We start from the raw sequence: 25,913 nt of genomic DNA on the forward strand, positions 1-25,913 counted from the left end.
TGGATGGAGCTCTTCACTGTCCACAAAGTATTCCTCAACTCTATTTTGACTCTCACATCTACCCTTGAAGTCACACTAATTATCCCCATTTTATGTATGAGGTAAACTGATTTGCTCAAGGTCATATGTGGGATTTTAGCCAACATTTATTGAGCTCTGTATCAGTTCAGGCTCATGGTAACAAATACACCCAAACACAATGTGGCTCAAAATGTCCTTTTTGCTAAAGTCACAGTCCTGGGGGACTTCCTTGGTGGTCCAGTAGTTAAGACTCCGCATTTCCACTCCAGGGGACATGGGTTTGATCCCTGGTCAGGGAACTAAGATCCTGCATGCCATGTGGCATGGCCAAAAATAAAAATTTAAAATTTAAAAATAAATAAATAAATAAAGTCGCAGTCCTGGGAGGGTGAACAGGTAGGTAGGGCGTTCTTCTCTACGGGGGTTGCTCAGAAACCCAGGTGACAGAGGCTCTGCCACCTTGACCACAAAGCTTCCAAACTACCTGGATCATCACCATCTCAAGCAACAGAAAGGCCCAAGAGCATAAAGGAACCATGTGGGAACCATGTAGTCTTCATAAGCTAGACTTCCCCACACCACATCTAGTCACATTCCACTGGTCTAGAGCTCAGTCACAGGACCAGCTGCAAGGCAGGCTGAGAAACACCATACAGCTGTGCATCTGTAGAGAAGGAGAGATGGCTTCAATTAAGAGATAATAGTTTTGATGTGAGTGTTTTTTCTGTGTCAAGACTCTCTTCTGTGTGCTTATTAACACATATTAGGAAAGAAATATGTATCAATTACTTATCAAGCCCACAATTTCAAGGATATAATTGCTTAAGGTGAAGCTTAACTGTGGATTTAACTTTTTAAAGAACAGTGAACAGATTTACAAGAAAAATATTAAACCTATAATACTGTTATTTAAACATCACAAAAACCCCAGAGACAATTCTACTGTTATTCTAACCTAGATGAGGAAATCAAGACACAAAGGCTTAAACCAAATGTCCAAGGCACAAGGCTAGTAAGTGGCTCACACGTCACTTAAATATGGAAGAGACTTGCAGCAGATGCCATCGGTGCACCACCCGCGTGGCCTCAGATCCCTCCACCATTTTTTGCACGCAGACTCTGCAACCGCTCACTTCCAAAAGCCAGACCCTGTGGCCCTATGTCATGAGGTACTGAAGCCAACCTGCCCTTAGGCATGAAGACCCAGAGTGCCTGGGAATTTACATCCCTATGGGAGGGATGAGGGTATATAAATACCTCAACTCCCCTTCTGCTCATAGGGACAATTCTGAGGTTGTCACACACTTTTCCCAAAGCTGCCCTGCAGAAATAAAGCAAAGTTACCTCCTCAAGACTCAGCTGAATAACACACCCTTCTCAGCCTCCTCCTCCTACAGGTTCAACTTCCCCAATCCTTCCAGATTTTCCTAGGAATACCTCCCCCTAAAATCACTTTCACATGAATCCTTTTCTCAGGATCTGCTACCAGGGAACACAAACTAAAAGAAATCTAAGGGTTATACTGGTTCAAAGTTCCCCAAATGACAATCACTCACACCCAATTCTTGCTATATCCACAGAACACTAATACTATTACCGATTTCTTTATGTGGCTGATTTTAAATTAAAGAACTTTATTTTAAAAGGTTACTTTATATCACCACCCATGCTGTTTGCATTACTAGAAGGTGATACCAATACAAGTTAAAAACAAAAGAAATTCAATTCTGGCTAGTCCAGGCAGAAGGTTCTGAGCTGAAGATCTTAAAAGTACACTGGCACAGGACCAAATAATTCTCCTTGACAAAATCTTAAGGTTTCAAAGATATTTAAAAGAAAGTAACTTCCTCACTATGTGACTCATTGGTGTTTGATGCTGCATCCCAATGTTACCTAGTCTTGTGTAACCCCAATGGTACGCACCCCACACTAAGGAAGTGTTGCTTTAGTAGCCATTTTGCAAAGCTGTGTATGTATCTAGCACATACCACAATTCATGGTACATAATCGATGTTCAATAAATGTTAAACAGTTTAATGAGTAAACTGAGTCTAAGAAAAACTGAATGTCTTCCCTAAAGCCACACAGTTGATCAGACTGCCAGAAATAGACATAATTAACCTTTTCTTTCCATGCCATCTGTCAGCATCTAGAATCAAGATGTGGTTCATTCCTAAAAACCCACTATGACGTTTCCTAGATGACTTCATCAACGGCAGTAAATCAATACAAGGATATAGATTTTTACTCTCTTATAATGTTTGTTTCCCCCATTCTCCCCAAAACTCTTTGAGAATTCCATGGAGCATTGCTGGCTGATTTTCATCCACTTTTTTCCTATTAGCATAACAATATCCTCTTTTTATTGCTCTCCTTTTTTGACTACTGCTATTACTCCTTTTTTTCTTTCATTATAACCCTCAGAATTGATTTCATTTTTATGTTCATTATTGTTCATTTATAATCAGCTTTTGATTGCATGATGATTATTCTTAAATTTCAACTTTATACTACTGAAGAAAAACAGTGCGTGGTGTTATGCTTCTGATTACAAAATCAGCTGCATTAAGTTATGAAACTGTTTTTTAAAAGGTCTGTAACACAAGTTTTAAAATGTAGTTTTTCTGTTTAACCTTGGATGAGCTGTTTGAATAAAAAGAATAGTTAAGAACTGGGTGAGATCAAAAAATAATGAGGTTTATTGTTATTTTATTTAAGCAAAAGGAAAAATACGAGAAACTGACACATCTGAAGAAGTAAGGCTCTGTATTTATTCCAATTTTTTGCTACTGTTCGAAGTATTTCTAGAACTCCTACTTCGGAAGTGGTATCAAAGCCTGTGCCCCATTCCTTAGAATATTCTTTTCTTCTTCCTTTAAATCGATTTCACTTTCAGAAATGGTCAGAGCTTCTCAAATCCAACAATGGTGAATGGGATAGTGAAACAATGTTTTGGTTCCAAAACAAGTATATTAAGCCTATTAAAGCAAGACAACTCGTGGTCATCATTCATGGGCTAGCTTCCCAAGCAGCTACAAAAGATGATATACATGTCTAGGATAAGTGCAGAGACTCCAAAAATGTCTAGGTGTAAAAGCTCAAGATGAACCAAGCAGCATGCACACCACACAATGCCAAGGGGCACAGTATTCGCTTCCTAGAGCTGCCATAACAAAGTACCATAGACTGGGTGGCTTAAACAAGAGAAATGTATTGTCTCACAGTGCTGGAAACTAGAAGTCTGAGATCAAGGGTTGATCTGAGGGTTGATTCCGTCTGATGCTGTGGGGGACAATCTGTAACCATACCTCTCTCAGCTAGCTTCTAGTAGTTTGCTGGTAATCTCTGGTGTTCCTTGGCTTATAGAAGCATCACCCTTATCTCTTTTTTTGTATTCAGATAGTATTCTCCCTGCTTGCATTTCTGAGTCTAAATTTCCCCCTTTTATAAGGACATCAGTCCTATTGGATTAGAGCCCACCCTAATGACCTCCTTTTAACTTGATTATCTCCATAAACACTCCGTTTCCAAATAAGGGCACATTCTGAGTTACCGTGGTTAGGCCTTCAAGGTATGAATTTTGAAGACACAATTCAATGCATAACAGGCACAACAGAAGAGATCAGCGTGAGTGGCACAGCAAGGAGCTGTGCAGGACAATAGCTGTGACGATAGGGAAGTTGTTTAAAGTCTCTGAACCATGGTTTGTTGCGCTTTAAAATGGGCTTAGCAATGGCAATAAGAGTGCCTACCTCCTAGGGTCGCTATGAGGACTCAAGCAGACAATCCTCTTCAGGTGCACAGTACCAGACTGGGCCTAAGGAATGTGCTTGATAAATGTCAGGTGTCTATTTCTACATGGGCCTAACTTCAGATTATCCCGACAGACACTATTAACAGCCACTGTGTAGGGGAGTCCGAGAGAAGCAGTACAGCTGTATATCCAGAGAGCCCTGGGAAGCCCTCCTGAACACCAAACGCCTCTCACTGTAATTGTCCATTTCCCATTGGTCTCCACCACGTGTCTGTATGTTCCTTAAAGGCAGTAGCTGTCTCATATGCCCAAGCTTCCTGCCAACCCACTATCTTCTGGGCCTAATAATGCACCTATTATGCATTTAAAAAATACCCAATAGAAGGATAAATGATTATGAATATTTAATAAAATGTTAACCTTAAAGGTATTTCTTTTTTTTTTTTTTTTTTTTTTGCGGTATGCGGGCCTCTCACTGTTGTGGCCTCCCCCGTTGCGGAGCACAGGCTCCGGACGCGCAGGCTTCGGACGCGCAGGCTCAGCGGCCATGGCTCATGGGCCCAGCCGCTCCGCGGCATATGGGATCCTCCCAGACCGGGGCACGAACCCGTATCCCCTGCATCGGCAGGCGGACTCTCAACCACTTGCGCCACCAGGGAGGCCCAAAGGTATTTCTTAACAGACATTTTGACCAGATACAGGAAGGTGGAAGCAACCCAAGGGTCCACTGATGAAGGATATAAACAAATGTTATATATACACATATAGCGGAACATTATCCAGCCTTAAAAAGGAAGAAAATTCTGACACATGCCTTTGAACCCGAGTTTGTGGAACTGAGGCACCGTGAGGCCAAACAAACCAAAACATTGGAGTTTGGAGCAGAGAAAGGTTTATTGCAAGGGCCAAGCAAGGAGGACAGCAGGCTCATGCTCCAAAGACCCGAACTCCTCAATGGTTTTCAGGGAACAGTTTTTAAAGGCAACATTTGAGGTGACAGCTGCAAGGTGTATGACTTTCTTTTGATTGGTTACTGGTGTGGTAAGAGGGTGGCGTTCTAGGAATCTCATTCATCAACCTTCTGGTTCCGACCAGTCTGGGATCTCAGCATGTAGCTGCCATCCTCCACCTGAGTGGGGGCCCTTAGTTCCTACAGAACAACTCGAAGATACATATCAGATTGCTATGTCCATCCCTTGCGGAGGAACTAGGACCCTGCCTTATCACTGCACAATTGTTTCTTGACTGCTGTTCCTTTGTTTCTGCATTCCCTCACTTCCCTAATTAGTAACTGCTTGAATCTGCCCGTGGACACTCAGGGAAGGTACAGGAGGCTGAAGTCTTTTTCCTACAAACAAGAAACTGGGGACATGGAAAGGCTTTTGTACCCAGAAAGGCCCTTCAGGACCCTGCTCAGCTTCAATCCCCTCTTTTCTTTGATACTCCTCAAGCTTGAGGGGAACAGGTGGGACAAGAAAGGGAATACAGTTTTAGAAAGAGAGGTTAATCATGAACTTGGCAGAGGAACTCAGTTTTACAGGGATTTGGCTTCACACATGCAACAACATGGATGAAACTTGAGAACATTATGCTAAGTGAAATAAGCCAGTCACCAAAAACAAGTATTTTATGAATCCTCTTATGTAAGATTCTAAAGTAGTCAAATTCATAGAGACAGAGAGCAAAATGCCTGTTTCCAGGGTCTGGGTGGGGAGAGAAAAATGGAGAATTAGTGTTTCACGGATACAAAAGTTTCAGATGGGGGAAGATGAAAAAATTCTGGAGACAGATGGTGGTGATGGTTGCAAAACAACGTAAATACACTTAATGCCACAAAAAGGTGCACTTAAAAATAGTTAAAAGGTAAATTTTATATGTTATGTATATTTTACCACAATAAAAAATCCTATAAATTTAAAAATAACTATATTCATTTATAATTTTAGTACCTTTAAAAGTGTGGAGAGTAGGGCTTCCCTGGTGGTGCAGTGGTTGAGAATCTGCCTGCCAATGAAGGGGACACGGGTTCGAGCCCTGGTCTGGGAAGATCCCACACGCCGCGGAGCAACTGGGCCCGTGAGCCACAACTACTGAGCCTGCGTGTCTGGAGCCTGTGCTCCGCAACGAGAGGCTGCGACAGTGAGAGGCCCGCGCACCACAATGAAGAGTGGCCCCCGCTCACCGCAACTAGAGAAAGCCCTCGCACAGAAACGAAGACCCAACACAGCCAAAAATAAATAAATAAATTTATTTAAAAAAAAAAAAAAGCATGGAGAGCAAAAACAAGGTTTCAGAGACATAAAAGGCAATTGCTGGTCCAAACTTTGAATCAAAATAGCAATTCCTTTGCTACTTGCCTCAACACCCCACAATTCAATCACAGGGTTGGTGGGTCTGTCCGGTGGTCGGGCTGTCTTTGCAGACCCTGCCCCATGACTGGAGGGACCCAGCAAGCCCGGCATGGGGTGCGGACAAGGACACAGCAGGACAGCTGCCCACTGGCCTCCTCTGCGCTGCCCTCCGCCCCCCACCTGGTGTGGGGAGTAAAGATCAAACTAAAGGAAGGGAGGCGTGGAGGCAGGAGATGGGCGAGTGATGGCAAGGGCATGAACCAGGGCCGAGAGGGTCTTGGTGCTCCGGCCGGGTGTCAGGCCTGAGCCTCTGAGGTGGGAGAGCCGAGATCAGGACATTGGTCCACCAGAGACCTCCTGGCCCCTCATAGTATCAATCGGCGAGTGCTCTCCCAGAGACCTCCATCTCAATGCTAAGACCCAGCTCCACTAAATGACCAGCAAACTCCAGGGCTGAACACCCCATTCCAAACAACTAGCAAGACAGGAACACAACCCCACCCATTAGCAGAGAGGCTGCCTAAAATCATACTAAGTTCACAGACACCCCAAAACATACCACTGGACGCGGTCCGGCCCACCAGAAACACAAGATCCAGCCTCATCCACCAGAACACAGGCACCAGTCCCCTCCACCAGGAAGCCTACACAACCCACTGAACCAATCTTACCCACTGGGGGCAGACACCAAAAACAATGGGAACTACAAACCTACAGCCTGTGAAAAGCAGACCCCAAACACAGTAAGTTAAGCAAAATGGGAAGAAAGAGAAATACACAGCCGATGAAGAGCAAGGTAAAAACCCACCAGACCAAACAAATGAAGAGGAAATAGGCAGCCTAAATTAAGAGTAATGATACTAAAGATGATCCAAAATCTTGGAAACAGAATGGAGAAAATACAAAAAACGTTTAACAAGGACCTAGAAGAACTAAAGAGCAAACAAGCAATGATGAGCAACACAATAAATGAAATTAAATATTCTCTAGAAGGAATCATGAATAACTGAGGCAGAAGAAGTGCAGGGTAAGTGACCTGGAAGATAAAATAGTGGAAATAACTACCACAAAGCAGAATAAAGAAAAAAGAATGAAAAGAACTGGGGACAGTCTCAGAGACCTCTGGGACAACATTAAATGCACCAACATTCGAATTATTGGGGTTCCAAAAGAAGAAGAGAAAAAGAAAGTGACTGAGAAAATATTTGAAGAGATTAGAGTTGAAAACTTCCCTAATATGGGAAAGGAAATACTCAATCAAGTCCAGGAAGTGCAGAGTCCCATACAGGATAAATCCAAGGAGATACACACCAAGACACATATTAATCAAACTATCAAAAATTAAATACAGAGAAAAAATATTAAAATCAGCAAGGGAAAAGCAACAAATAACACACAAGGGAATCCCCATAAGGTTAACAGCTGATCTTTCAGCAGAAACTCTGCAAGCCAGAAAGGTGTGGCAGGACATATTTAAAGTGATGAAAGGAAAAAACCTACAACCAAGATTACTCCACCCAGCAAGGATCTCATTCAGATTCGATGGAGAAATTAAAACCTTTACAGAAAAGCAAAAGCTAAGAGAATTCAGCACCACCAAACCAGCTTTACAACAAATGCTAAAGAAACTTCTCTAGGCAGGAAACACAAGAGGAGGAAAAGACCTACAATAACAAACTCAAAACAATTAAAAAATTGGTAATAGGAACATACATATCAATAATTACCTTAAATGTAAATGGATTAAATGCTCCAAACAAAAGACACAGACTGGCTGAATGGATACAAAAACAATACCTGTACATATTTTGTCTACAAGAGACCCACTTCAGACCTAGGGACACATACAGACTGAAAGTGAGGGGATGGAAAAAGATATTCCATGCAAATAGAAATCAAAAGATAGCTGGAGTAGCAATTTTCATATCAAACAAAATAGACTTTAAAACTGAGACTATTACAAGAGACAAAGAAAGACACTACATAATGATCAAGGGATCAATCGAAGAAGATATAACAATTGTAAATATTTATGCACCCAACATAGGAGCACCTCAGTACATAAGGCAAATGCTAATGCCCATAAAAGGGGAAACTGTAACACAACATAGTAGGGGACTTTACCATCCCACTTTCACCAATGGACAGATCATCCAAAATGAAAATAAATAAGGAAACACTAGCTTTAAATGACACATTAAACAATAGGGACTTCATTGATATTTATAGGACATTCCATCCAAAAACAACAGAATACACATTTTTCTCAACTGCTCATGGAACATTCTCCAGGATAGATTATATCTTGGGTCACAAATCAAGCCTTTGTAAATTTAAGAAAACTGAAATCGTATCAAGTATCTTTTCCAACCACAACACTATAAAGCTAGATATCAATTACAGGAAAAAAATGATAAAAAATACAAATACATGGAGGCTAAACAATACACTACTAAATAACCAACAGATCACTGAAGAAATCAGAGAGGAAATCAAAAAATATCTACAGAAAAAAAAAATCTAGAAACAAATGGCAATAAAAACACAACAACCCAAAACCAATGGGACACAGCCAAAGCAGTTCTAAGAGGGAAGTTTAAAGCAATACAATCCTACCTCAAGAAATAAGAAAAATCTCAAATAAACAACCTAACCTGACACCTAAAGCAATTAGAGAAAAAAGAACAAAAAAAAAACCCAAAGTTAGCAGAAGGAAAGAAATCATAAAGATCAGATCATAAATAAATGAAAAAGAAATGAAAGAAACAATAGCAAAGATCAATAAAACTAAAAGCTGGTTCTTTGAGAAGATAAACAAAATTGATAAACGATCAGCCAGACTCATCAAGAAAAAAAGGGAGAAGACTCAAATCAATAGAATTAGAAATGAAAAAGGAGAAGTAACAAGTGATACTGCAGAAGTACAAAGGATCATGAGAGATTACTACAAGCAACTATATGCCAATAAAATGGACAACCTGGAAGAAATGGAAAAATTCTTAGAAGAGCAGATCCTTCCGAGACTGAACAGGGAAGAAAAAGAAACTATAAACAGACCAATCACAAGCACTGAAATTGAAACTGTGATTAAACATCTTCCAACAAACAAAAGCCCAGGACCAGATGGCTTCACAGGCGATTTCTATGAAACATTTAGAGAAGAGCTAACACCTATCCTTCTCAAACTCTTCCAAAATATAGCAGAGGGAAGAACACTCCCAAACTCATTCTATGAGGCCACCATCACCTTGATACCAAAACCAGACAAAGATGTCACAAAAAAAGAAAACTACAGGCCAATATCACTGATGAACATAGATGCAAAAATCATCAACAAAATACTAGCAAACAGAATCCAACAGCACACTGAAAGGATCATACACCATGATCAAGTGGGGTTTATCCCAGGAATGCAAGAATTCTTCAATAGATGCAAATCATTCAATGTGAGACACCATATTAACAAATTGAAGGAGAAAAACCATATGATCATCTCAATAGATGCAGAAAAAGCTTTCAACAGGATTCAACATCCATTTATGATAAAAATCCTCCAGAAAGTAGGCATAGAGGGAACATATCTCAACATAATAAAGGCCATATATGACAAACCCACAGCCAACATCGTCCTCAATGGTGAAAAACTGAAACCATTTCCACTAAGATCAGGAACAAACAACGTTGCCCACTCTCACCACTGTTATTCAACATTGTTTTGGAAGTTTTAGCCACAGCAATCAGAGAAAAAGAAATAAAAGGAATCCAAATCAGAAAAGAAGAAGTAAAGCTGTCACTGTTTGCAGATGACATGATACTATACATAGAGACTCCTAAATATGCTACCAGAAAACTACTAAAACTAATTAATGAATTTGGTAATGTAGCAGGATACAAAATTAATGCACAGAAATCTCTTGCATTCTTTTACACTAATGATGAAAAATCTGAAAGAGAAATTAAAGAAATACTCCCATTTACCACTGCAACAAAAAGAATAAAATACCTAGGAATTAACCTACTTAAGGAGACAAAAGACCTGTATGCAGAAAACTGTAAGGCACTGATGAAAGAAATTAGTGATACAAACAGATGGAGACATATACCATGTTCTTGGATTGGAAGAATCAGCATTGTGAAAATGACTATACTACCCAAAGCAATCTACAGATTCAATGCAATCCTTATCAAACTACCAATGGCATTTTTCACAGAACTAAAACAAAAGCTTTCACAATTTGTATGGAAACACAAAAGACCCCGAATAGCCAAAGCAATCTTTAGAAAGAAAAATGGAGCTGGAGGAATCAGGCTCCCAGTCTTCAGACTGTACTACAAAGCTACAGTAATCAAGACAGTATGGTACTGGCACAAAAACAGGAATATAGATCAATGGAACAGGATAGAAAGCCCAGATATAAAGCTATGCACTTATTTTTGATAAAGGAGGCAAGAATATACAATGGAGAAAAGACAGCCTCTTCAATAAGTGGTGCTGGGAAAACTGAACAGCTAAATGTAAAAGAATGAAATTAGAACACACCCTAATACCATACACAAAAATAAACTCAAAATGGATTAAAGACCTAAATGTAAGGCCAGACACTATCAAACTCTTAGAGGAAAACATAGGCAGAACACTCTATGACATAAATCACAGCATGATCCTTATCTAAAATTTAACTCTGTAAGTTTTCCCCCACATTAAAATATTTTATATAAAAGTTATAAAATCAATTTTATATCACTCATAAAAACCTTACCATAAACGTATATGAAACAAAAAAGAAAGCATCCATTATACTCACAACATGCCTGCTAGGAGTTTTGGAATTGGTACTCCAATCCTAACAGCACCCTGTGATTCTGTGATTTATAATAAATATATATTTGGTCTTCATCCCCAGTCCTTGTACTGAGCTCCTAAAACCCTTGGAATTTCCTAAGTGAAGAGAGTGATAAAGGTGTCTTTGTTAAATGAGAGAGACAACTTTTGAAAGGCCACTAGGTAACCTAAGGATGGGGGTTGGTTGCCAGGGGAACCAGCCTAGTGATTAGAGGGTAGGGACTTTCAGTCCCACTCCTCCACCTCAGGGGAGGGGAGAGGAGCTAGAGATTAAGTTCAATCACTGAAGGCCAATGATTTAATCAATCTTGCCCATGTAATAAAGCCTCCATAAAAATCCCTGTACCAGGAGACTCGGAGAGCTTCCGGGGTGGTGAACCTGTGGAGATTCAGGGAGACTGCTGCTCTCTATAACCCTCTCTACACACCTTGCCCAGGGCATCTCTTCCATCTGGCTGTTACTGAGTTATATAGCCTTTTACAATAAACTGGTAACCTAGGAAGTAAAATGTTTCTCTACATTCTGTGAGCCACTCTAGCAATTTAATGGAACCTGAGGAGGGGGTCATGGGAACCTCCAATCTATAGCCAGTCACTCAGAAGTACAAGTGACAATGTAGACTTGATATTGGCCTCTGAAGTGGGGTGGGGTGGCAGTCTTGTTGGACTGTGCCCTTAACTTGTGGAATCTAATGCTATTTCCATGTCAACAATGTCAGAATTTAGTTGGATTGTAGGACACCCAGCTGGTGGAGAATTGCTTGGTGGTATTGGAAAACCCATACACTAGAACTGATGTTAGAATCTACACCCTTAGGCTCAGGCTCCCCAAAAACCAGTCACAAGACTTCTGCTTCTATTTCAAGCTAATCTTCTCAACACTCAGCCATTCAATCCGTAATCATTTTTAAATTAGTGAGGATAATCTGTCTACAACTTCACTATCTCAAAACTTATTTAGTTTTTCTAACTAGCCAAATAGCACATTTATTTTTTCATGCTAATTATAAAAAGGTTAAAAATTGAAAAAATCTTTCTTTCCCTGTATTGTTGGTTTTCAATTTTAATGATACGTCACTTTAAAAAGAGTTCTGAACCTTAACAAAGAAACATTCACCATTAATAGTTTATTCACTCAATGAAAAATAATTAATAACTCTCAGCTTTCTTTATATTACTTATTAAAGGCCTATGTAAGCCCTAAGGCTGGTATAGGAGTGCATATTAAATGTGGTTTTCCTCCCCTTCTTTTCAAAGTTAAGTTAACCCAAATATGTCCTTCAAAGTCCAGGTGGTCATTTGGACAGCAATTAGGAGAGCATTAGCAGAAGACAGTGACATCAAACAAAAGATAAAGATAGTTTCCTTATAAAAATGTGATAAGGTGAAAACTGTAAATTTTCTGATAAACCTAAATGGCTGGTCTCCACTCCCAATCTGGGGCTAAGTGCAAGAAAGTCCTTTTCCCAAGGGACTTCATTGTAGTCCTCCACTCCTGACACCAATAAGGCACTACAGAGAGCCTCTCTCTCCTTCCATGTCATTTCCCCAACTTGACTGTTCTAATCCCCCCTACTTTGCTTACATTGTTCATCTCCCTCGCAAGTTGCAATGTTGAGGGGGTTTAGGAGGAAGGCAGGGAAAACACTGAAGGAGGCTTTTTACAAAAATTAAGCCGTTCTGTTTATTACTTATGTAACCATAACTTAATTATATATTTATTATATATATTTAATATATTTTAATTAACTATTTTCAATTAGTGTATTTTAATTAATATATTTTGATATTTTATTTAATCTGTTTTACTTAAATAATATATTTTATTTAATCAACGCATGTAAGTTAAATGTGATTTAATCATATTATGTAATGAGTTAATTAACTATGATTTAACTACAATTTTTTTTCTGAGAACATCCCTTTTATTTTTTGTTTGTTTGTTTGTTTATTTATTTATTTATTTTCTTATCAGTCATCCATTTTATACACATCACACATCAGTGTATACATGTTAATCCCAATCTCCCAATTCATCACATATTATGTAATATGATTTAATTAACTATGATTTAACTACAATTTATTAAAGCTAGTGACAATAATACCAAAACCGATTACTAAAATTTTCTGATCATCTAGGTCATGGTGCTAAGATGATATGCATGGCCGCAGTTAATCCTCATTGTAACTCTGGGAGGTGAATACTGTAGCTCCCTACATTTTACAGATGAGAAAACTGAGGCACAGAAATTTCATCAAGTTTAAGAATGAACAACTTTTTTGCACCACTCTAATGTACCACTGCCAATCAATCTATGACAGAACTGTAAAACACATCCTATTTCAGAGATGCTGAAATGTGAAAAAGAAAAAAGTGTGTCTTACAATGAAATACCTAAGTAATTTTCAGAAGGTCACAAATCTACTAAGTGTTGCAAGCAGGATTTGAACACAGGCAGTCTGGTTCCAGGCCTGGTTTATGCCTATTATCCTGGCATAATTATTAACAGTGCTCCCTTTTAACTATCAAAAGTGCCCCAGTTTTAAGGATAAAATATAGTCTTCCTACTCATGGTTTAAATGAAATAAACCCTGTGCCCCGAGTCCCACCTCACTGCACCAGGGACTAATGTGGGAGCCAGCATCCTCTGCAGGTGGCTTTAAGGAAGTCCTGCCCAATATGGCAGTTTTTTATTGAGTGGTAGCAAAAGGACCCAAACAAATCCCCTTTGGGAAGCATAAAGTGGAAGTGAACCAAGAGAAGTTGGGTTATTTCAACTTAGAATATTGCTCCAAGCAAAGCTGAGGAAGTATCCCAGGGCCATATGAAGCCTATTGTCTACATTTGTCTTGGAAACACTCACTTGGCTATTTGGGTGGATAAGCTGACTTCCCATGATGTCCCATTTTCCCAATTAATAATTCTCTCCTGAGAATTATTTTAGTTATGATCATAAGAAAGTGGTCTAAAACAAGGCCCATTACCATTACCTTAATCTCTGATAAATTAATCTAACTAAGACCAGCCGAGTGAATAGTAAGAAGATCTTCAGAAATTTGGGAATGTGAAAAAGGAAACAAAGCAAACGTGAACATGTGAACTTGGAGAAAAGAAGATGGACGAGTTAGCAGCAGTTCATGAAGGAACTCCAAATGGATCAGGCCACCCCATCAACACTGCACTCAGAGCCCTCCTACTCAGGGGGCCATGGTGCTGCTCCTCTCCAAGACCTCCCCACCTCAGCCACAGGTGGTAAGGCGGAGGTGGATACCTTAAAAAGAACCAGCCAGTCTTTCACCTGGCCAGTGACCCGAACGTGAGTGCAAAAGGATGAGCTAGACTGATGAGATTTTCTTGTTATTAGAACTGTGACATTCTGAAAGACAGAAGCTGAATGATGTGTTAGGATTAGGAAGCTGGAGTGGGCCCAGGAATGGACAAAGTTATGGGCAGGTACAAGTTATAGAGAAATGGTACCACGAGCTAACCACCAGTTAACACAACAGAAAAGGCACAGAGGAGCCAACACCAAGGAACATTAATTAGTCTTGAGTTCCAGTATGTGTCCCTTTCAATAAACCTTTTTTTTTTCCCTTAAGAAAAGTCCAAGGAGATCTTTCAGTCAAAGAAGCCTTAATAATCAACTGCATCATCCACACAAGACTGAGAGCACAAAAGGAAATAACTAAGCCAGACCGCACGATTCCACCAGGGCCCAGAACGTTGTGAACGCAGGATAAGGGAGGCTTGGAGCTTTGGAAAGCTCTTCACTGCGCTCAAGTTTAGAAACGTGCACTTTGCAAGCCTGGCATATTTATGGTTCTTTCTATTTCTCTTCTTTTATTTGCCTGCTCTTGTTCTGCGACCGTAACAGCATGTCCAAGGAACACTTGGGCATAAGGACGGAGCACATGGTCCCACGGCAGAGACAAGCAGGGATCTTTTATAACAACGGTAGCTCCTCACACCTTCTCTGCTCAGGGATGGTACACAGCCTTTTATCACCTTTTTGGTATATGGCAGTGGAGAGAAGCCAGCAATGGGGACTCAGCAGGGAAAGCATGAATCCTGTCCAGCCTCTTTCCTTAATAATGCCAATCTTTCTCTTCTATCCCCACTGCCACCATTTAGTCCATTTTAGTTAGGGGGACCATGTATCAGCTTTCCAGGCACAGTCTGGGTTTCTGCTATACCTGCTGGTGTAATTATTCACAGTGCTCACGTTCACTCTCAAAAGTATCCTGATTTGGCAAAAAATTATGTGGTCACCCTGATTTTGATCCAAACCCCCATCTTCTTCCATGTCATGTACCACTGGAGAAAAAAAAAACTGTCACTCAATCTGTGACACAAGTGTACAAACACATGCAGTTTTCAGAGATGTTGAAATGTGAAAAAGAAAAAATGTGAGTCTTGTCATAAAATATGTAAGTAATTGTCACACATCACAAAGATAACCAGTATTGAGGGCAAGATTTAAACCCAAGCAGTGTGATTCCAATCCTGGTTTATGCCTATTATTGTGGCATAACTACTACTGGCACAGAATTAGTACAAGAGTCACCTGAATGATTTCCATTCTTAATCCCTCCAACCCTTTCCATACTGTATGAAGAAAGAATATTCTGAAGCATAAAATGGCTCCTGCCACTCCTCTGTCTAAAACCCTTCAATGGGGGCTTCCCTGGTGGCACAGTGGTTAAGAATCTGCCTGCCAATGCAGGGGACATGGGTTCGAACCCTGGTCTGGGAAGATCCCACATGCCACGGAGCCACTAAGCCCATGCATCACAACTACTGAGGCTGTGCTTTAGAGCCACAACTACTGAGCCCACTACTGAGCCACAACTACTGAGCCCACAACTACTACTGAGCCCACGTGCCACAACTACTGAAGCCCGCGCACCTAGAGCCTGTGCTCCGCAATAAGAGAAGCCACTGCAATGAGAGGCCCACACACAGCAACGAAGACCTAACACATCCAAAAAAATAAAATTTAAAAAAGTTTTAAAAAATTAGCCCCTATTAAAACCCTTCAATGGCTCCCCACTGCCCTCAAGAACTAACCTTGACTCCATTACCAGACTCACAAGATCAGCAAAATTTTGCCCGTGCTTATGACTCCAGACTCATCTCTCACTGCTCCCCCACCTCTAACTCCACAAAGCAGCCCTCCTGAAATTCCTCAGGGTCCTCAAGTCACAACCCTGGGACTAAGACAGCCTAGAAATGGAAATAGGTAAGCACATGGAGAAATGGATAGGGGTAGAAAAAGAGATGCCAGACTCCCATCCCACCCCCACTCACAGGACCCAAACTCAGACCTATTCCTTAAGCTTTGCTATGTCTCCAATATCAACTCAAACACTACATCAAACCCCTCTAATTTTAAAATAAAAGTAAATGTTAGAGGTAAATGTTAGAAATCTATGCCTTTGTGACTAGTATCCACGTGCTATTCTTTTGGAATCATTTCTAGAAAGGGGCAAAAGCTGGCCACGTAATCAGAACACTGAACAAAGTCTGAACTCAGAATACCAGGAAACTCCACCCTCTATCACCATCCCCCAAAACTCAACCTCCAAAAGAAATGCAATTTCACAATTTCTCCAGCATTCCTGAAACCCTGAAGGCAGCCCTGTGCACAGGGCAGACAGTGAAGGGCATGTGCCAGTTGCCCTTGCGTACACGTTATGACTACAGTCTAGTGTTTGGGTGTCCCCCCACCTCAAACCTTTGATGCATAAGAGGTCCAGAAGCCATAGCTACTAAGTCAACACCAAGATGTGCAAACATTTCTGGAACAAGCAACATCCAGGACGGTGCAACTGAGTTCCCCACACAACCCTCCCCACTGCCACCTCACGCCTCACCAGACCTTCACCCCACCTGTGGAATAATGAAGATAACTGGGGCCCAGGAGACAGGCCTTGAACTCTCTGAGCGTCAAGTTCCCTAGATGTAAACTGAGAATAATCACCTCTGTTTCAAGTCGTTGTTGCAGGATTAAGTGAAATAAACCATTTGGAAACACCAAGCCAGCACCTAACCCTGATATGGCAGCAAACACTAAATGCTTATCAAATCTGGGAAAGGAAAACTATTCTGGCTTAATAAAGCCAAAAAAAAAAAAAATTCAAGTAAATTTAGCTTCAAATTTACTGCAAGAGAAATAATCTCTCTGAGCCTACTATCTAACCATAATGTCAGACATCATGCATATCATCTTATTTAATCTTTGTAAGTATCTGTAAGAATTATCTCCTTTCAGGGGACAATAAATTGAGGTTCAGTCAAGTTCAATAATGAGAAGAGCAAGAACCTGGCAGACCCAGAATTTGAACTTAGTCCTATGTTAACACAGAACCATACCTTTTTCTCCTCACTGTTTCCCAGACCCTGGAGCCAGAGGAGGGAGTCAGATAAGAGCCTGATAAGAGTCAGGTAAGAGGACAATCATGCACTGTTGTTTAGTCCACCTAAGTCGGCATAAGTGCAAAGACCAAGTTGCCCGTTACTCAGGGACAAAGAAAGGGCGAAAGGTTAGCAATCAGCATAACCGGATAGTTCAGCTCAAAGAGGACCCTTTGGCAATGTAACTTAATGTTTTAACAGCATAAGTAACTTATCAGCATGAGGCAGGTGACTCCCTGGCCCTGTGATTTTAAGCAGGTTATTTAGTATGACCCTTCTATGCCTCTGTTCTGTTATTTGTAACATGAAGACAGTACAATCTCCCCTGCAGTAACATTGTAAGGGTTAAGGAAATAATGTGCAGACATCACTTTGCACAGGGTCTGTCACATATGAAATGCACAGTCCTATTATTTTGAAAGCCCTTTCACAACGAGACTTTCTACAGCCCTTTCCTTCCTCATCTGCCTAAATTATCTGCATCAACCCTCATCTCTGTTACTTACCTGCCTCTCATTTCTCTGTGTACCCCACACATTCATTTAGACCACAAAAGCTTACTGAATACCTGGTCAGGCAGGCTGGGGAAATAGCAGTGCGTAAGAAAAATCTTTGTCCTCATAGAGCTTACATTCTTACATTTGTGGGAAAGGAAGGCAGACAGACAATAAAACAAACAAACAAAAAACACATAATAAACCACCAGGTAAAGTGTTAAAAAGCAGGCAAGGGGTAGAAAATAATCTCTGGGGAGAAAGTGAGTGAGATAAGATAATTAGGGAACGCCCTGTGGGAAGACCACTTTGAATCAGAAAGCTGAATGATGGGATAGAACAAGGCCTGAGATCAGAAGGAACAGTGTTTCAGACAGGGAACAGCAAGTGCCCCATTCGAGACCATGCACAGTGTCACAGAAGACTAAGAACATAGCTCTACTGATCTCACGATGCTACTGCATAATTTTTGGTTTACCCGCCAATTTTGCCACTAGACTATGAGCCCCCTGAGGGTAGGGCTATGTAGCTTCCTGCATTCACTCACTCACAGAACTCACTTATTAAAGGTATCTATATGCCCAGCATTCTCTAAAGCACTAGATTTACAGTGAAGAATTAATCAGTCTCTGCCTTCAAGGAGCTTACAACAAATAGCACTGGGCAAAGACTAAGCACTGAGAAAATATTTACTAAGTGAACAATAGGTGCTTGATGTTCAGTTATCTAGTTCTATACCATGCTGAATTCTGGGCTTTCTACAGCTCTTCTTTCCTTCCTCATTTGCCAAAAAGATCTCCACTAGCTTCTGTTACTCACCTGCCTCTCCTCCATACCAAACTGTTCCCAACGACTCCTCTAATCTCCCCATCTTCTCTCTCCCCTCTGCCTTTGCCCACAGTCCACTCCACCTGGCGTGCCTTCCCCTGCATCTTCTTTACCAGACTAATTCTAGTGTCATTTCCCCAAATTTCATTAGTATACTGACTTTACCACTTGCTCAAACGTGTAGAAATCTCTCAAGTTCTTCAGACAAAACGTTTTCATCGAGTAACAGAAAATGATGGGTGCACAGCTAGCAAAGTACAATTCCATATTGAGTGAATAGTAAAAAGAGTTGAAAGACAAATGATCTGAAGTTGCATATGTAATTTCTTTTCCTCCCCAAAATACGAGATATGTCAGTGAGTTTCTGGGCGATGTGCTTACAGAATTGGGCCAGGATACGAGAGCAGCAAAAGTCTCACTACTATGGGTCTGTGTACTCATCCATGAAAGAAGTGTTTCATTTACAGTAAACAAAATCAATTTGGGACAAGAGCTATCATTTAAAGGTCTTCCCCACACAGAAGTCAGTAGTTTAGCAACTAAATTATTTGAGATAAATTTCCTTTTTTAACAGCAGAAATTGCAAGTGCACTTCATTTTTAAAAGAAAAGAGTCTTCTAGGCAAGAAGGCAGATAAAGGTGAGTCACAGCTTCCAATGCAGCCTCCACAGCCATAGTTAGCTGACAGAAACTTGCACATAAGCTTCAGTCCTTCACTTCCAAAAGCCAGGCATCTATCTTTCTCCTCTCACTTCTGGGAAGAACAGAAAATTAAGCTGGAGTTCTCTATTCTGAGATACACAACAGCAGGGACAGGGTTTCGGTTTCCTTCAACAATACACACTCCTCCCTGAGTTCCTGGACAGAAGCTCTGGGCTTTGTAGAGAACCACACAACAAGGATTCTACAACTAGGGGCCTGAGGGGCAGTGTTTCCCACAATGTCTTTGCTTCACCTACAACAGAACAGCTCTGTGAACTTCACCCAGCCATTATGAGAGGGGAAATGCACTAAAAGGCAAAAATACCATGATCAGATTATAACTAACCGTTTAAACTCAGTGCCCTCAGCCAAGATTTCCCCTAAGACATAACTAATGTAACAGGCTCATCTCTGTGCCCAACGTGGTTGTGCCTTGCTGTACCATGCTATTTATAATAGGGAGTGCACTGTACAGTAATTACATGCCTGGTCTTTGGCAGCCGGACTGGGATTCAGCTATTTTTTACTAGCTGAGTAACTTTGGGCAAAGCACTCTAAGCTTTGAAAAACTCTTTATCAGACCCTACAAGTCCCCACTTGATCCAGCCCCTGCTTTACCTCTCAGACCACGACTAGTACTGTCACTTTCCACCTCTTTAACTGTCTGGATATGTTGAGTTCAGGTCCCACCTCAGGGCCTTTGCACTTGCTGTCCTCTCTTCCCGAGTGTCACCTGGTTGGTGACAGTTCAAATGTCAAAAAGTCACCTCCAGGATCTCATAAACATAATGTTGACTATGTGAGTATGCACTCATATAATCCATTGTATAATTCCATTTACATAAAGTACAAAAAGGAACAAAACCAGTGTATGGTGGCGTAATTCGGGGGACTGGCTACTCTTTTCTGGGTGGGAGTAGTGACGGGAAGGAGCACCAAGGGGCCCTCTGGGTTGCTGCTAAATGATTAATTTCTTGATATGGATCTGATCTCCCGGGCATGTTCAGTTTGTGAAAACTCATCAAGCTGTTCACTTATAATATGTATATTTTTATTACATGTGTTACAATGCAATGTCGAATTGGTTTTCCTGGATCATCTAATCTATGACCCACCATCTTGGCTAAGCTATTCATTGTCCAGCCCATGACCTTGTTTTATTTTCTTCATAGCATTTGTCACTGGCTGAAATCATTTTCATTATTGTTTATGTATGTACAGTCTAGCCCTTCCCCACCCCCATTAAAATATAGTATCATGTGGCCAAGATCTCTACCTGCCTTGTTTACTATCCCCAAATATCAGTACCTATAGAGTCTTGTTCTAGGTATAAGCTGAATAGAGAAATATATGTAAAATAAGAAATGGCAAAAGGGTGGCCCTTTAAGGATATAACATCAATCGAAAGTCAAAACAGAGAAGCCAACAGCAGAAGAAATTAAAAATGTCAATGACATTTAGCATCAGGAATATGTGTCAAATGTTAAATTTAACAATGAGGAGGGGGTAGATAAAGTGTCATTCTTTGGCACCTCTGTGAGAGTGGTTAAAGTTACTTCTCACAGCAGAAACTGGGTCATTTATCTCTGTACACACAAGAATTTTGCACAAGGCCTGGTACAAAGAAGGTCTGAGCCAAGAAGAGTAGCAAGAGATTTCTGAGACGCTTGGTGAGGATTCTTAAGTTTCCAAGAAAAAGAGGGTCATATTCAACTGTAATGTCTGCCGTGGGCAAGGGAGTAGGGAGGTACAACATACATGCAGAGGTAGGCGGAGGAGATACAAAGAACCATTCAAGAATATGAAGAGGGTTCCTTACAAATCACAAACAATACTCACCTACTTTTATTGCCAATTCTAAGATGTTTATGAAGAAAAAATTAAAACGTGTCAGTAGTGTTGTTGACTTGGATGTTACATAGTAACTTTATGCTATGCAGAGTAACTTACATGCTGATATAACTTATTTTCATGAGGAAATTTACACCACAGCCTGGTATAATGGAAACTGAAAAGTAAACCTTTAATCTGTAATCAGTTCTGCCACAAACTCTCTTTATAACCTTGAACAAGTCCTTGAACTTCTTTAGTGCTCAATTTTTCTACCTGTGAAATAAGCTAGTTGGATCTGATGCTTGCTAATGCCCATTTCCAGTTCTTGAACACTGTGTACTATTCCTGACTTTAAAAAAAAAAACAAACTCATTTCCTAAGCTTATGTTCACAGGACAATACGCCAGCCACAAGTATGTAAATCAAAGTTACTAGATGCAGTGAGGTAGGAGATCCTTTTACCCAGTCTTCTTGCCAAACCAAGGGTATCACCCACCCAGATTCTCTACAGTGTTGTGTTTAGACTCCCATTTCTTGGTAAGGCAAGAAGCCCTATCATACTTCAGCTAAACAGTTGGATTTCTCCCCACAATTATTTCCTTTGCTTGAGTTTTCACTGCCTTAGGCCCCATGTTTCCCATCAATTCAAGTCTACTCTCATAGCACCACAGTTCTTGTTTTTTCTAACACTTAAATAATGAATAGAACTTGATCACCTGGAGGTATTCTCCTTACTCTATTACAAGTTATTAGTGATTTTAATTAGACAAAACCACCATTCCTTTTGCTATCCCACCATACTGTCAAGTGCCTATTAAAGATATCACAGTAATAAGTTATTAGCACCTTTTAAATTTACATTAACAAAAACAGACAAATGAGAAGTCAGGAAATGAAAGAAGGAAAAAAAAAAAACCTTTCAGATGTCATAATTAACCAAAGCTTATAGTAACTCAAAAAATCATTAGTAACTATCTTTCAATTTTTTAAAAAAATATACTATGCATATCCTAGTTAAAACTGCAGGAGTGATCATTTGTCTCTCATCAATTAAAGATGGGAAAAAGGACAAGAACAATGCTCTGCTGTGGATGAGCCCCACATCATCCTTTCTTTAACAGAGTAGCGATATTACTAATGGAGAATAAGAAGTCGAGTGCTTGAGTCATTTGTCCATGAGTCATCACCAACTCATAACTCCCCAAAGACCTTTTGACTACTGTGACTCTTGCCACCTGCAGAACGTATTGATCAAATCTACAGGAAGCCAAGTTCTAATAGCTATTCAGCATCCACCACTGGCCCTCCTAGGTTTTCATTCTCTTGAAACAAGGAGAAAGAGGACAGGGCCAATGCTCTGATGTGTTTTACTGCTGGGACTGATTGTTCACTGAACTGAGGGAGAGTGTTTCCCATCTTTCTCCTTGACCCCCTCATTTCACCAACTCAGGCACCACTACCCACCACCCCCCCCCCTCCAAGTCTGCAAAAGCAGGCAGCCTGCAGAGAGCTCACTCCAGGAGGTGAGTTACTAAACCAGCAAGGCTGGGTTGGGTTTCTAGGCACCTTCATCATGTGGCCTGACAAATGGGCTCAAGAGAGAGACGGTTCAAAAGCAGCATTGGCAAAGCACGTAACTGAGGACAAAAAGATGTTGCCTGCCGTAAACAAGAATGTTGCTTGCCATCAAGTCAGCAGTCACTGCAGCCGCCGGAGACAGTGCACCCTGAGGGGAATTCAGGATGCAGAAAAACAGGATAAAGGCCCTAGAGAGTTAAGATGCATATCAAAGGAATAACTTCAATAAGCCCAGACTCTTACACCTTCCCAAATTGAGCAAAGCATTAAAATCACTACCTTGACGTATCTGAGTTTTGTGATTAGCCCTAATCTTCTGATGTTCCACTACAAGTTTTTGTTTGTTTGTTTGTTTTCCAGCCAAAAGTCCCATATATCCTGGCTCCTCCCTTACCTCTTTGGAACAGTTCCTCAGAACTATCCAGAAACTTCCCCAGGATACAACCCTCAATAATGCCTCCAATAAAATGTATTTCCCAACTTTCAGGCTGTGCATTTTTTTTCTGTCGACATAATAACACCTCAGGACTCCAAAACCCAGTCCCAGAGACTTTTCCTTAACTTGCCTGCAGCGCCTGGTACAGGGCCAGGCGCCCTCCGCAGCGCTAGGGTAACCCACGTCAGCGACAACTGACAGCTGGGTGGCTCACTCCGGGGTGGCCCGGACTGTCATTCCCCGCTCCGCCTGGGACCCCCGACACCTGAAGCGGGGGGTGGGAGGATGCTGGGGTTCCTCGTGCGCCCCGGGCGCAGCACCGCGCGTCCCCTCCACAGGTGCGGCGCCCTAGCGGCCGCGCACCGGGGCCAGGAGGAGGTGGACAGACAGGGACAGGAGGGCACCACTGGCTGCTCCAGGCTCCCACCAAGAGGGCCGCTCACCTGGGACCTGGCCGCCAGAAGCGGGGACCGGAGCGCCAGGTCTCTCAGTAGTTTCCAGGCCTGCGCCGCCACAGGGGCCGCCATCTTAACCAGAAAACCTGCGCGGAGAGCCAGGCGGCGCGCGGCGAGGGCGGGAAGGGGAGGGGAAGGGGCGGGGAAGGGGCGGGGCCCGGCCGCCCCTCCCGCACCGCCCCCTCCGCCCGGGCCCGCCTGCTGCTCACGGGCCGTGGCAGCGCCCCTGAGGGGGCACTTGCTCTATACCTGCGTCCCCCACCGCCACTCCCACCTCGGCCCCAAGTTCACTTTCAGCCTTCAGAGGCCCCGTGGCCTCCTCACCGTGCTTCCCCGGCTCACGACGTGAGCAAAAACACATCCCGAGCCCTACGGTCTTGGGGCTTAAACTACGCTGGGGCGACAGGCCAGTGCACGTTGGCCGGTGCCGTGAGTGCTCTGAGGACCGGCCCACGGAGCTGACTCCAAGTAAGGGAGGCCTCTGGTCTGGTCCTTGGGCCCCAGAGGCTCGCCTAGGGAAGCGATATTTGAGCTGAACCTTGAGGGAGTACGGGAGAAGCAAGTGGGTCTGATGAGGTCGGTGGATCCCCTCTACACCTGAGTAAGAATTTTTTCTTTTACCGAAGGTTAAGGCAAAGCACTTGAAGCACTTTAAGCCAGTAATCACCAGAACAAGAGCAAGCGTTTATTCGGAGTTTACCGTGACTCTAAGCACTGTATATGTAATAAAATTACTATAGCAAATAAGCTTAATATGTGCCAGGCACGTTACAAATTATGAACTAATTTAGTATTTATAGCAACCTTTCCAGTAGGTACCAATGTATAACTCCCCATTTTTCAGAAGAGAAAACTGAGGCACAGAGAGGTTACCTAACTTCTTGAAGGTCAGAGATCTGATAAGGATTAAAAATGGTTCAAACCCATGCTCTCTTCTCCCCACCCTATTAAGTACCATTTTAGAATTTTTTTTAACCTTACTCTGTTCTTGAGCCTATGATCATGAGAAAATGTACAGTGTAACAGAACTAGGAAACTGTTTCTGCTTTACTTCCCTTTTTACTTTTTCTGCTTTTAATTTTTTTAATTTTTATTTTGACAAAACAAATCTACAGAAAAGTTGCAAGAACATTACCTCCAACTCCCAAGTATCCTTTACCCAGATTTACCACTTATTTATATTTTGCCTCATTCCCCATTTTTCATAGATATAGATACATAGCTTTATAGCCCATTCTTAATCACAAGTTTACTGGCTAGATTTAGCATCCATTGTTGATTATTTCTTGAATCAGTTATTACTGTAATGGTTGCAAAATCATGATTGTCTAATTCCATTCCTTTCTACATTTTTTAGTTTACATTCTACTCTGAGAAGAGCTTTACCATCTCCCACGTTTCTTTATTTATCCTTGTATTCACTTGTATCAATATGGACTCATGCGTCCCTTTTTATTCAGTGCCAAGCCTATGCTCATTCCTTTTACATGTACTCAGCTGCCTCTGAATATGGGTCATTTAATCCTCACAGGAACCCTGTAAGGGGAGATGATGTTATTCCCATTTTACCGGAGGGGGAACTGTACTACAGAAACACTATGTAACTTGCCCAGGGTCACAGCCTGCGACCAGACCCCAAAGCTGAAATCTGACCACACCCTTCTCTTGACATGAGGGGATCTGAGTTCCCACCTCATCTATCATTACTTGTACCGGGTCTGCCATCTAGCCAGGATGGAGCAAAGATTCATTCATGTTTACAGACTGAATGTTTAAGCTTGGTGAGGGCTTTGAACATGTTGTCAGAAGGAAGCAGACCTCCTGTAGAATTAATCAAAGGTGGTTTATTCAGACAGTACTATGGCAAGGGAGTTGGCTACTATCACTTTCCTTTCAGCACAGACCTGAAAGGGTTTGAAAAGAAGAGTGTATTTCGTAAAGAGAAAGGAGAGCCTCCTTAGACAGTCTTTGATGAGTGTTCTGTTAGGATGGGATTTTTTTCTATTAGGGCAGGATTTTTGGAAGTGGAGTGGGCAGAGTCTTTCTGATTACCATTCATGTACATGTGGCAATCTTTGGTTCATTATCTACTAGTGAATTTCTGGGGTGGGTAGCATCATATGAGTTTTCCTGTTTCAATTGGAAGACTGCCTATTCCTCAGCTTTGGGGCCCAAGTCCTGCATCAGCAATTCCTCAGTG

The 25,913-nt window shown here is 41.6% G+C and overlaps 1 protein-coding gene across 2 annotated transcripts in view; it reads right to left on the reverse strand.

Annotated features, from left to right (window-relative positions):
• Positions 1 to 23,796, reverse strand: part of SUCLG2 (succinate-CoA ligase GDP-forming subunit beta) — a 255,795-nt gene extending 231,999 nt beyond the window's left edge. For both annotated transcript variants that reach the window (XM_060110702.1, XM_060110701.1), the window contains exon 1: positions 23,702 to 23,796. In XM_060110702.1, coding sequence (XP_059966685.1) covers positions 23,702 to 23,785 — 84 coding nt within the window. In that variant the 5' untranslated portion in view covers positions 23,786 to 23,796. The remainder of the gene's footprint in view (positions 1 to 23,701) is intronic.
• Between the last annotated feature and the right edge of the window lie 2,117 nt (positions 23,797 to 25,913).

The sequence above is a fragment of the Mesoplodon densirostris genome, chromosome 10 (genome assembly GCF_025265405.1).
Source record: "Mesoplodon densirostris isolate mMesDen1 chromosome 10, mMesDen1 primary haplotype, whole genome shotgun sequence".
NCBI lineage: Eukaryota > Metazoa > Chordata > Mammalia > Artiodactyla > Ziphiidae > Mesoplodon > Mesoplodon densirostris.